This window comes from Bactrocera dorsalis, chromosome 4 (assembly GCF_023373825.1).
Source record: "Bactrocera dorsalis isolate Fly_Bdor chromosome 4, ASM2337382v1, whole genome shotgun sequence".
Lineage (NCBI taxonomy): Eukaryota > Metazoa > Arthropoda > Insecta > Diptera > Tephritidae > Bactrocera > Bactrocera dorsalis.
The window spans coordinates 45,417,497-45,431,702 of record NC_064306.1 but is presented as its reverse complement, the minus strand read 5'-3'; the positions used below and the strand labels follow the sequence as shown (position 1 = coordinate 45,431,702).

Here is a 14,206-nt window from a genome sequence, read left to right as displayed (position 1 = left end):
TAAAAAACAATTGAAATGAAGATATTTCCATTTCCAACCAAATCTCGACAGTGGGCGCATTCGAGCCGGACTTCGTCTTCCCGCTGGAGAATGTCACCGTAGCGCAGGGGCGCGATGCGACCTTCACGTGTGTGGTCAATAATCTTGGCGGTCACAGGGTGAGTGGCGACTCCGCAAATGCCAGGGTATGTATCGGTTTTGAAGCGGCGTATAAAAATCCGTTTTAGTTCGTTCTTTTACAACTTTTTGTTTTGACCGCACCAATTGCGTTGCTTTAGTTATTTTAAAATATTATTCTTTTTTTTTGAAAACGCACAAGAAATTTAATTAGAATTTTCAATGCACCAGCGCACTCGTAAACTTTAAAAATTTAACAGAAAATAATATTAAAATCAAGTATAAATCACTTTGAACTCACGTAGTTGCCAATAACAAGAGAAATTATATCGAAGAGCGAGTACAAATCTCTCTTTACTTTCACATGCAAATATTAAATCGCACCGTTGCACTAAATTATGCTAATAGCGCACAAAATTGAAGAAAGTGTTGAGCACTTTTTAGATTTAACGTTAATCACAATTTGTAAATTCGCACCAATGCACAATTAACATTTACTTTTTGATGCAATTTAACAGGTTCACAATAACAACTACAACAAAAGAATAATAGACATTTATTTAGCCAAATATAAAATATATCTTTATTTTGTAATAGTGAGCACATTTTCTTTTAATTAAATCGATTTTGGTTCGACTTTACTTTAGTTATATTATTTTATTTACACATAAATATTTAAACTTTTTAATTTTTTCTTGTGCATTGTATCAACATTACACTATTCAGAAGACCGGTGAGCGCTGAAACTAAAATTCTCAGCACTTGAAGGAATATATACCTAAATTTCTAACACTCAGCAGGAGATCCGACCAAGCATATACTTATATAACTGACGAGCTGAGTCGATTCCTACAATTTGGCATAAATCATTTTCCAAGTCAAGGCCACCACTTTCAAAATATATTGCTCAGATCGAAGCCCAATAGCATATAGCAGACGCAGTAAATCTAATTTGACTTAAAGGTCGTTTATATCAAAACAGCTAGCTAAAAAGTAAAACACAAAAAGATGAGAATCATCTCTTTCAAATGTTGGCCGCGGCTTCGTCTCATATGGTCCATCCGTTGAGTCCAATTTTCAATTAGTCGTTCGAACATTTTGCCTGGTAACTGGCGAATGACACGCGTGATGAGTGGAAAGAGGTGCCGTCTTGTTGTCACCAATTGTCACCGAGATCACGAGATTCAACTTCAGGCATCAAATAGTCGGTTATCATGGCGCTATAACGGTCGCAGTTGACGGTTACGTTCTCACTGCCAACGTGAAAGATCATGGTCCGATTATTCCACCGGCCCACAAACCGGCCAAAACCACCTAACCCTTGTTTTTTCTGAATAAAATGGCAGCTCTTGAATCTCTTCAGGTTACTCTTCGTCCTAATTGCGGCAATTTTGTTTGTTTACATATCCTTTGAACTAGAAATAAGCCTTATCGCTAAACAAAATTTGGTTCAAAAACGTCGGATCTTCTTGCAACTTCTTAAAGGAATGAGATGTCGCTTGGGAAGGTCGAGCAGCTTCAGTTGTTGCACAAAGGGTATTTTGTATACTTTCAACTTAAGATTTCGACGTGAAATGCGTAAAGTCGATCCAGGCGTAAATCCGAGTTGCTGCGAACGGCGCCGAATCGACTCTCCACGTTTTTCGTCTTCACTCTTAGCTACGAATGCTACATTTTCTTCACTGCGTGCTGGACGTACTCTTTTCGGTCGTATATTATCCAATAATGAATACTGGGTCTCGGATGGTGTTGCAAATAGTACAATCAATAGGCCAATTATGTTGACCATAAGTTGAATGAAGCGCAAACACATTCTTTACAGAACCTGAATTTTCGTAATAAAGTTGAACAATTTGTAAACGTTGTTCAGGCAAAAAAAGTTATAGAAAAAAGTACCTCCACTGGGATCACTGAGATACTTATTTATTGCGAGTCGATATCAGGGCAAAGAAAGATTTTATTTAGTTTTCTGAAATGCTTGATGTTTTGACTGAAAACTGAAAAAGTACTTTATCTTTCACCAAAACGATAGGTCTTCTTTTCAATTTATCACTTTAATAATTAGGTATAGTAAAACCCTGCCGGATTTTTTCTTTCACCATGTGAATACCGGATTACAATGGTATTTATCCACTTTCCAGCTGATAGCATAGTTTTCGCTTTGGTTGGTTCCGCGGTGTTATTCACTGTTTCGATAATTCCATGGCATCTGGTATGTACCAATAGTTCCATGATTAGTAGACGATCACAAAATAAGGCATTTCGGTAAAAAAGCCTCCAACGTTGCTGCGGTTCAATGATTGCACTTGTTGACCAGAACTTTCTTATATCAAATATTCCATGTACTGTTTTGAGATGGCGAATCCTTTGAAATCTTGTGCAACTTCATTCGTTGAAAGGACAAGAATCGATCATGGAGAGATATTAGGTTATACTGCCCGGCATCCACGCCATATATAGAACTACTGGTCTATGATAGCTTGGTACCTCGAACTGCGAAGCACCTAGAAATCAGACGAGTCTAGATCTGAAGAAAAGCATAGGAGGAGTTTCAGCGCTACTCTTATGACTACTTCTATGCAATTTCTGCATTTATCGTCGATACTTATACCCATCCGGTTAGTTGTAACCAGTTATTAGGCCAACAACCGTCCTGCAGTCTTTGCAAGACCGTTTTAGTAAAATGCATATGTGGCTCTTACACATGATCTTAGCGATCCTGTATCTTCTTAATGCCTTCAATCTCACCATGATCTGTCTGTCATTTCTTCCGGAAATTCCATTAAGCATTCGTTTCCTAGAATTCTTTTGTGTCTTGTGTTGTTACCCATCTCGATCGCTTTCCTTACGGCAAAGACTTCCGCCTGCAAGATACTGCAGTTCTGTGGAAACTTGAAGGATTGCCTGTGAGAACCAGCTCAGTCCAATAGATTCCGGTACCAACTTCATTAATCGAGCGATTTGGCACTTGTCCATTTTTCTAAAATCTGCAGACACAGCCTATACGAAGGGCTTAAATTTTGACATTAGTCAATGTTCTACACGAAAGAAATTGTTTATTTAATTTTTTTCTTTCCATAAGTTATTACCGACCACCTTCGTTAGAAACTTTTGTAAATTGTAACAGACTGGAAAACTTATATTTTTGATCTAAACAATTCAGAGTAAACTTGCAAAAATATTCCAGGTCTCGCCACCTCTCATTTAGTGACAGGTTTATCGGATGTATAAAGGCAAATGTTTTTTTATCCGATAGTAATTAACATAATTTTTTTCTTCAGTAAAAAAAAAAGCCTGAAAACATTTCCTAAAAATAACTCTTCATGAAATTTCTATTTATGTACCAAGCAATACCTGAAAACTAGGTCATTTCGCTTCACTAACTATTTTTATGAATCCATATACCTATATGTCAGCATAATGAGTGCTTGACCCATAACCGTTGCGCCAGGTTACATAAACAGTAACTATATTTCCAGAAACACTTTTGCATTAAAAACAAACAAAACCTTATTTTGCAAATGCATCCCTAAACCGTCCCGTGCGCTAGATTACCGCTGACATCAAAGTTCATTGACGTTTTGGAATGTGAGCGAAAATTTAGAGTAAAAACACATATGTCAATGTATGTGGTTTTGTGATGTCCCTGCATTTGGCGCTTATAACTATGCTACGCCTAAAAATGAAAAGTGCAACAAATGTGTCGGACGTGACTGCATGCCACAAAATTCGTATATGTACGTATTTCGGTGTTTTAACTAGGCAGACAAGCGGCGAATGCGTGCTCGTCAACCGAAATTCTGGCGACAGCAAAGCGTTGATGAACTACAGTTATATTTAGAACTGGTGCATACATATTTTGTTGCAAACGGAGTTTTTTTGTTATATTTTTTAGTGTTAAATAATGAATGCTTAAAAAAGAGTCCAAAAATTTAATCTCATATTGAGTTCTCGGGATGAAAGTATAGTTGTCATGGTCTTGAATGTTTCACAAATTCCCGAATTTGTATAAAGTTAGAATTTATGTATCAAAATTAATAAAGCGCCCAAATGTAGGCAACGTTTTCTTTGCTATTTTATGAAACTCTTTTCATAGACAAGTACTCAAGTATTTTTAAATGTGTTTTAACAAGGAAAGCAACAAAGAACATATGAAGGCCATCAACATATTGTCGAACTTCAATCCACCCTTCCGTTTAGCTTTAACTCCAGAAAAGTTTGCCAATTCGCTTGAAACGAAGAGGAGAGAGACAAAGGTACAAAAATCAATAAATTTGAAATTGTTTCTCAAAAGTTCGGTTCTCAACTCAGAAGTATACTTTATGTATCTTTAAGAAAATTCATCGGACTTACTGATCTACATATATAACATTTTAGCCAAAGATAAGGTAATCAACAATTGAAATTGAAAAGTGATCGCTTTCAATTGACTTGTTTTTGAAAGTTGTAACCAATTCTCATTTCATAAGGATTCTAACGAGAAATAGTATATGATCAAATTTCACCCGGACTGACAAAATAGGGATTTTTCAAATAACACGTATTTCACGGATTTTTACACAAATCTTAATAATCCCCTTGTCATGTGTTTCAAGGTCAATGTAAGCATGCCAAGGCTTAGGCCAATTTGACCCAGATTATTGGAAGCCTCCTCTTGGATGGTCGCCAAAGTCTTCTACGAATTTTATATTTTTTCAGTTTCAGCTTACTTTTGGAGCGATTGCTGGACAGTTTTTCTATTCATAAACCCACGTTTTGTTCACCAAGAACGATGCATTTCATGAATGTATGGTCCTAAACTACGTTGTCCAGCGAGTCTTGTGCGACCTTTACTCGACGAAAAAACTTGTAAAAGCTGTAGATCACATTTCGAACGAATACATTAAAGGTTGTACCAATCTAGGAAAAAAATTTTATCGGTGGGTCCGGGTCAAGTTTGATCTGGTGATATGTAGGCGTACAATAAACAAGTCTAATTTTCACTGTTTTCTGGAGAAGCTGCTAAGCTTCCACGATTAAATTTAAGTTTTTTTGAAGAAAAGTAAGCAAAACCAAGATCAAAAAAAGTTTTCTTTTAGAGAGTTGTTTGCACTTTGTCATTTAATTAGGACTTTTAATTGAAATTTCTTTAAAAAATGTCTAAGTGATAATAGGAACAGCCAAGTTTTCCAAAAACCCCCTTCAAAAACATATACATATGTATACATATCCAAGTGCTGAACACCGCCTAAAATACCCACTGATCCCGTTAATCAAGCCATCAGTGTTTTTATGTCAAAACTGAGTAGCTGTTATCAACACTCAATCACTTTTTCATATTTGTTTGGTCGAAAAAGAAATTTGTGTAAGGCAGTAATTAGTCCCTACAAGCTTAATAGCCATTTAATCAAATGTTGAACGCCCATTTCGTTAATTGCTTTGCTTTAGCAATTTAATGGGAAAAACACAGCTTCGCTGACTCAGCTATGCTTCTGTACATAAAAATATGCATTTTTGCGCGGTGAATATTTAAACTTTCCAATTTAATACTTTATGGCGATGAGTTTTTAGCTATCAACGCTCACCGTGTCAGTGCATATATGAATACCGTTAAACGTGTATGCAAAAATATGCGTGAGTACATGCATATAAATCACTCTCACTGCCATTAAATTTGCTGAAGAAAAACGGCATTGAAAAATTAATATTTATATTTTCATCTGTCATTCACTTTTCTGCGCGCCAAAATGTATGCTTTTAGTTCTTTCATATTCACTTTTTTGTTATTAAAATTTTTAGCAGCGTTTACACCGTTATCTACCATTTACTTTATTTATTATCACTCAGCAGGAAGCCATAGTTTACATAAGCGCCCGCACATATTCCGGCAATTCATGACATTTACTGTTTTCATTTACTGTTTATTTTCACTTGACTATTTGTTATGTTTTTCACAACTTAATATCGAATTTTAAGCGCACCAATTTAAAACCGAAACAAACTTTGCACCATTTAATATTCAACTTAATTGTTGCACTCAACTATTTGTGTTTATCTATTTGTCTATACATTTGCTATATGTATGTTTGTATATTGTATTGATGTATTCGAAGCTTATGAGTATTTTTTTAATATTATTTATATATGTGTTTATAGACATCACTGTATTTTTTATAAAAATATATTATCACGTATGTGAATGTTTTATGTGTTTTTGCATGCTTGATCTCCTAATAAGATATATTTTTAGATATATCTTAAACTTTTACTATTTTCACTTTTATTATGCTCTTATTCGTATCTCTAACCATCTATCATTATGTGCATTCAAAATTTCGCATTCAAATCAGTAAATAAAACGTAGGTCACCTTTTATATTTCGCTTATTGGGCAATCTGTAAACTCACAACTTTATCGTTAAGTTTGACATTTTTGATATTATACATACTCAGAAGGTTTTGTCATATGAGCGCTATTTGTGTTCTTTACAGCAACTTAAAATACTCTTCTCGACCAAAAAATGTGATTAAATCATGAACATGTTCGAGCAATTATTTTTTACAACTTTCCACGTGGATTAGCTCAACAACAATGCATCGATGAACTTCACTAGGGGCCACTGTTTATCGATAATCAATCTAATCAATCGAAGTCGCAGATCACTCTAAGACGAATTTCTTGAAAATCGTCCAAAACTGATTTTGTGCGTAAACTGATATTGTAAGATCGTCGTTATCGACTTATCACTCTTCACCATGACAATATGAACTCTTAGGCATCAATTGAAAAAAACTATATTTTTAAGCACTCAAAACATCGATTTGTTGAGTCATCTACCCTGTTGTCCTAACTTGTCACCGAATGACTTCTTATTATTTTCTTACGAAAAACAAACTAATAGGTCCACGTTTTTCAAAGCTTAAAGAAGCGGTTGTCGCCTTCAGAACGCATGTTTTGGAGATACCTCAAGCTGAGTGGCAAACGTGTTTTGACAATTGGTTCGAACTCATGCAAAAGAATATACATACATCATAATGGGTCATTTTGAAAAACAATAGAGAAACCGATCATTAAAATGATTTTTGTTTTCTAATCATAAAATATAAAGGGCAACGTCACATATATTTTCTTTTGACTATAATTATACTCTTCATAAATAACGAAAAGAGTACTGAAGAAAAAAAGGTTATTATAATACGGGTATGTTTCTTTTTGTTTTTTTCTGCGAAGAGAGAGTTATCACCGCTTGATACGTATTTCGGCATTAATTTTACACAGTTCGAAGCAATGATTATTTACCCAAACAAGAAATCATGAAATACCAAATTAAGTTACTTCTAGCCGAGATTTCAATTAATACAATTTAAAAGCCAAACGTATGTAGGTTTCGAGTACAATTTCAGAAAGGGAAGCAGAACATAAGTCCAAAAATTATTCAAATGATCTACAATTTTCCTTAAATAAAAATGTGAAATACGTTTTTGAGATTTTGTTGTAGTAAAAGAAACTATATTACGGTCAATAAGTGGAATAGAAAGAGTATCTCAAACTTTTTGGATATTGAATAAAATTTACATTATAATATCTTTGAAAGTTACTATTTATACAAAATAGATTTCCTTAGACTTAATACAGCTTTTGGAATCCAATATTACAATAGTTTTGATCCATTTTATGCCGAAAGACATATACAAATGTCATGAATAGCAAAGCTCAGCTCTTGCGAAACACCGCTTAGTAGACAACCGAACCTCGATCTCGTCTCGTTAAGCATATTCTGTATTACCCATAAGTTAGCGTGGCGACTTGAACTACTTTTTCACCAGTCAACATAGTTTTCACTAATAGAAAAGGTCTTTGCGCTGACTTAACATATCACGGCGGTCTTTTTCCCATTGCTTTTTAACTGCTACATCTCGAAACTCCCTCAACCACCAGAGCGAATTTCTATCAATTCATATGCTATTGATTGCCCAAACAATGGAAATGAAGGCATGTGCTCAAACGTAAACGGCCATATTTCCATTTTTTCGCTTCCTCGCTGCACGGAACCTAACACTCTCCCCAACTAAATCTACAACAATCATATTCACCAACTGGACGAAAGAGTACAGACTTGACCTTAATATTGCAGTCGAAGGCGTTAAAATTCCGACCTCAATAACTTTAAGACATTAGGTGTGACATTCGATAGCCTCTGCTCCTTCATTTCTCCCACGACCGCGATTATTGCCAAAGTACAGAGCCGTAACAAAATCCCCAAGTCGCTAGCCGGCAGCACATGGGAAAAAGGCAAAGAAACGCTGTTGACAACATACAAGGCAATCGGTTCCCCAAAGAACACCTGCATAGTGAGTGCCGTATGCTCCAAGTTAAGGATCATAATGAACTCCTCTCCAAGCAGTTTCTGCTAGGGTGCTTTCGAAGAAATTATTCCTTCAGTCACCTGATTGTAGCGGAACCGCATTCTAAAGGCAGCAAGAGGTCCTTCCACAACTACGTCAACGACTTAAAGCAATACGTCGACCAGACTTCGGACCCAACAAAATTCAGCCATGCAGTGACCGCCATTTACAGTAGAGCCATTAACACCTTCACCGACTTCTTCTCAGTGAATGGCGTACTTGGAGTCAAACCACCATCCATTGCAAACGAAGAGCTCGAGTTTCCACGAGAATCGAGAGTGAGCCTTGCGCAGCTTCCTTCTAGATACTGTAGCAGGTTAAACACCTACATCCCTGATACATCAAACTTATGTTCAGCGTGCAACGAGTCACCACATGACACTAACCACCTCTTTGCTTGCATCTGACACCCTTATGGTCTGGCCTGTTCAAACAGCATGTTTTTGAGCCTCTCGTTCGATTACTGCAATGACAACTTGTCTAATCCTAACCAGGTAACCGTTACAGCAAGAACAACAACAGAAAACATATTACTTAAGTTTACTATCACTAACTGGAAAAGGAAGAAAAGGAAATAAAGGAATAACTGTTGCAGGGAAGAAGAAGGGAAGAGTTAGGTGTTAAAACGGATTTTCTCGATTTTTGGCAAGACTACGAGTCATGAGGAAATAAATTATATGGCAAAATTGTAGGTAAAAAAAGGTCCGAAGCTTTCACGAAAATTTCGGTTGTTTTGTTTGTTAGTACTTCTTTCGAACTCCACTTTAAAGAAAAAAATATATGCTTAGATTAAATTTAGCAAAAACCGCCTTTTTTCTCGTCTGTTACAACAACTTGCAATAGTGTGATTTTCTACGGCTTTTTTTGCAAAAGTTAGCTCAATTTAGTCGCACTTTCTAAGACCTAGAAGTATTGAACATAAATCATAATTTATTATTATAAATTCGGAAAAAAAACGTGAACCATAATTTAGGTTGTAAAGGAATGCTTCAACAGTGAAGATCAGTCTAATGATAAATTTTTCCAGTAAAAACCGCCTTCATCAAATGACAATAAAGCCTAACTGACCATGATATAGATAAATTGGCATGTTCAGATCGTCACTTTTTATTTTTGAACACATTTTTTCTATATACAATATAAAAGCTATGTTTATTCAATACTTATTTTTTGGTATTTCACGATTTCGTACCTCTTTCACTATGGTTTTTTGTTTTGAAATCCTCTATGTAACTATATAAACTATATGTACGAGTATATCTTAGCATAATAACCTACCAACATTATAAATAAAGTTACCACATTATTAAATATCAAATGTACTAAATGTATGTATATTTATTTTAAATCTTAATGTTCAAAAAATACAAAAAAAAATTATTATTCTAACTCTAACCATGCACCAACTGCACCATATGAGTTTTTGTTATCTTATTTCTTTATTCCATTTTCTATAATGTAATTTGTGGTGTATAAATATATTAAAAATTTTGTAAAAATCTAAACTAAATCCCAGAAAAATTCTTATTTTTCTTCAAAACTATATTTGCAACGTTGGAAAATTATACAAATTAATATAACTGAATATTTTGCATATCAAAACTATAAATGCCATTTTTAAAATCAAAACCAACAAAAAAAATCCTTGCCATTAAAACAAAACCATCACATATACTCTTACCAATTAAAATAATTCTAAAACCAAACTAATTCAAAATCAAAACCCACACTCTTCTAACATAAATACAAAATAAAAATCACTAAAACTTAATCTACTGCAAATAACCACGGGCGGCTCTAAATGCAACACTGCAAAATCACAAACGAACGAAAACGAAAATATCAACGCTACTAACAATAATCCAATATCCACTAATTGCACATGAAATATCCTTTTTCCGTGGCACACAAAAAACGGCTGCAACAATGATCTCCATCTCCAACGCGACCAAATGCAAAATAAAAAACCAAAAACGCATATTGAAAATATAAATAAAAAACTGCTGGCCTTTCGAAAACCAAAAACGAAAATAAAACTTCTAAATTGAAAACGGCGTCAAATTGCGCTGACATCTGGCAACAATGCATTGAACATTGCGACAACGCCAACCTGTCACCGCTGCCGACAATGATGACTTACCGAAACGAAAAACGAAAACAACTACAACAACAAACCACAAAACAAATGATCGAAATGTTGCTGGCTAACGGTACTTTTATCTACAAACGTACAAAAAATAATAATAACAACAAAAATCTAACGACTCCTAATGGTCGACTATGGTTACGGAATTCTGCGTCAACTAACTCACTGCCTGCCTGCCTGTTATGACGGTTGCATGGCTGGTTTGTGTATAAATGACTTCGGCCACTATGCCACATGCAAATCGATTTTTTAAACTACAAATATTGCGTGGATCTTGTGCGAAATGGAATTTAAATATTAATTATTATAAAAAAAAATTAAAATTATAAAAATAATGTACATAATTATAATAATTAAAAATTTTAATGAACAAAAAATTAAATTATTATTATTTTTTTATTAAAAAACATTATTCAAAAAAACAAAAAAATATTTAAATATAATAAAAAAATTATATTTTGCATTTATTTAATGTCAAAAAAATTACATTAAAAATGCAAACACTTTTATTAACAATATTTAAAATTAAAAAAAAAATTTAAATAATAATTTTAAAATAATTCATTTTAATTCAATAACTAAAAAATAAAAATAAACTAAATTTTCGAAAAAAATTAAAAATTCAATTTGTACACAAAAAAATTTTAAAATAAAAACTGAAAAAATTTTTTTTATTTCTAATGAAAATAAAATTATTTAAATAAAAAAAATTATACATTACACTTAAAACCAAAATTATTTTATTTTAATTTTTTTAATTAAAAAAATTATTATATAAAAAAAAACAATTTTAACTTCTAAATATTTAAAAAATACTTTGCATTTATTTTACAATCATTTTTTCTAATTTTTTTAATTAATAATTTTAAAATAATTAAACTTAATTAAATTAATCAAAAATAAATATTAATCAAATTTCAAATAAAAATTCAAATTACACACGCCCAAAAATTCAAAAAAAAAAATCTGAAAATAATTTAATTTTATTTTTTTTTAATTAAAAAATTACTCAAATTAAAAAAAAATATATATTTATATATTGCACTTAAAAACAAATAAAAAATAACTTATAAATTAAAAACAAAATCTAAATTAATTTTTAAATAAAAAAAATATAAAAATTACAAAAAAAATTCCAAAAATTACTTTTAAATAATAAAAAATAATAAAATTCCAAAATTAATTTTAAAATAATCAAAAATATATATGTTAAAAAATTAAAAAATATATATATTTTAATATTTTCACCATTTTAAATAATAATAACTCTGAAACTGAATTCAAATCTAATTAAAACTGTACATCATTAAATTTCAAACACCCAAAACCCACACACAACAAAAACCATACAAAAATCATAAAACCAACCAAAACGATGTTAAATCCGTTAATGCACAATTGTCAATAAAAATCAAATCAACGCACACAAAATAATGCGAAAATGCCGGAAATTGTTGAATAAACGCTGATGCTTATGACAATGATGATGATGGCGGGCTACAAAAACTGCGACCATTATGAAAAAACAACAACAACAATCATTGAAAACAAAAACAACAACCGTCACTAACAAAACAAATATAACAACAAACATTACTATAAAACAACAATAACAATAACCATTATGGAAAACAACAACAATTACAACAACCATTATGAAAACAACAATGACCACATGTCTGTCGCCGTGCTGGCTGGCTGTGCTACTCTTGCCTTTTGATCACTGATTTCTTCCGCCGTGAACTCTAATACCGCTTACTGTGCGCGCCTCAATGCTATTTTCATTGTTGTTGTCTGGTGTTGTTTTTTCACATATCTCTCTAACAATAACGACTGTCTATACAAAACTAATGAAACATCGGCGGCATAACGACCGGTTTTGATAACCAAACAACAAAAACAAAAAAAAAATACAAAAAAATGCAACTAACCACTACAAATACAACTAAACCAATTTGAAACGGATACGCAAAAATAAAATGGAAATAAAAAATAAATGCACACACATGCGCGCAAATAACAAAAACAAAAAAATACAAAAAAAAAATTTAAAAATAAAATAAAAAAACTCGCGCACACATCAAATTGCAATTTGAACGCCACGGCTGTGCGCTGCTGTGGCCTCGCAAACACACTAACACACACATATACATACTTGCAAAAATAAAACCAACACATCACTTAACCCCAAAACATGACCGCACACACCACTCTCACCACTGCCACCGCTCAACCAAATAAACTACGAATCACCACTACAATCATAACACGACCGAATGGCATACAATCACACACACATATATTCACTACTCGCACATATTTGACTATGCATATCAATAAACGATCTGCGCTTCAACGCCCACCTCAATGGCTACGGTGCTGCTGTGCTGCCTGCCTCCCCCTTCTATTGTCTGCGCCTTCTATCTCCGATTGCAACCGATTTGAATCAACAATGCGCCACACCACAACACACAGGTCGCTTGGATTAAGGCCGATGCGAAGGCGATTCTGGCCATACACGAGCACGTGATAACGAACAATGATCGATTGTCAGTCACACATAATGACTTCAATACGTGGACGTTGGTCATAAGGAATGTGAGAATGGATGATTCCGGCAAGTACATGTGTCAAGTGAATACGGATCCCATGAAAATGCAAGTAAGTGCCGTATAACGAAACAATGAAAAAAAAAACAAAACTGCCAAGCATACACACACCCAAACACACACGCAAATTGAAATGAAACGAGTATGAGTAGCGAGCCCACACTGTTATCCCGCCACTTATTTGGCCGAGTGTGTAAGCGCATTTGCCGTTTTGTATGCAACGTGTAGATGTTTAGAGCCAAACGGCTGTGACATGATTAATTGCTTATTAGCGCCGATTGCCAAATGGCGTAGGCAATGAAAAGCTCTTCAAATCTTCTACAAACCTTCCAACACTCTCAACACGACTTCGATTTGCCTGCGCACAAGTGTGAGAAGGTATTTGTGTCTGTATGTTTTGTAGAAAATCACTTGTATTGTACGAGATTTTTGACTTGTTATTATCGCCTCCGCTCTTTCAATCACCCACAATTTTCGCAAAATAAGCCTTAATGCAAACAAGCCGTACATATGTATGTATATACATCAGTGTTTGTGTTCTGCTCTCGCACAAATTAAAAAACGCTTATCGCTTTGTACAATCTTAATTGAGTGTCTCACCTTGTGCCAAAAAAAAAATAATAAGAAATACAGCAAAAATACACACACAGACTGCGAAAAGTAGATACTAAGCCGATTTGTTCGCCTTAAAAGCACTTGGGCACGCATGGCGTATACGTGACATTTGCAAATAAAGACAATGACAGATAAGTAAATATTCTTCGGATTTAAATATACATGCATACATACATATACATATATGATTTTACATACATATATAGCAGAGTAAGTGCATTCGTGTTGACACTTATAATCTGCTTTAAATGAACTCAAGGTTAAGCTGTCGAAGCGCATACTTTTTCGCTCGAAATTACAATTAATGGTGTATTCCATGAACTTACTTCAATACG

General features: G+C 33.7%; 1 protein-coding gene across 7 annotated transcripts in view; it reads left to right on the top strand.

The window, feature by feature from the left end:
* LOC105222027 (neurotrimin) overlaps positions 1 to 14,206 on the top strand; it is a 74,261-nt gene that overhangs the window by 43,885 nt on the left and 16,170 nt on the right. For 4 of the 7 annotated variants that reach the window (XM_049456017.1, XM_049456018.1, XM_049456016.1 and 1 more), the window contains exons 4-5: positions 22 to 185; positions 13,123 to 13,308. In XM_049456017.1, coding sequence (XP_049311974.1) covers positions 22 to 185; positions 13,123 to 13,308 — 350 coding nt within the window. The remainder of the gene's footprint in view (positions 1 to 21; positions 186 to 13,122; positions 13,309 to 14,206) is intronic. The other 3 variants (XM_049456021.1, XM_049456020.1, XM_049456019.1) reach the window with 3 other exon arrangements.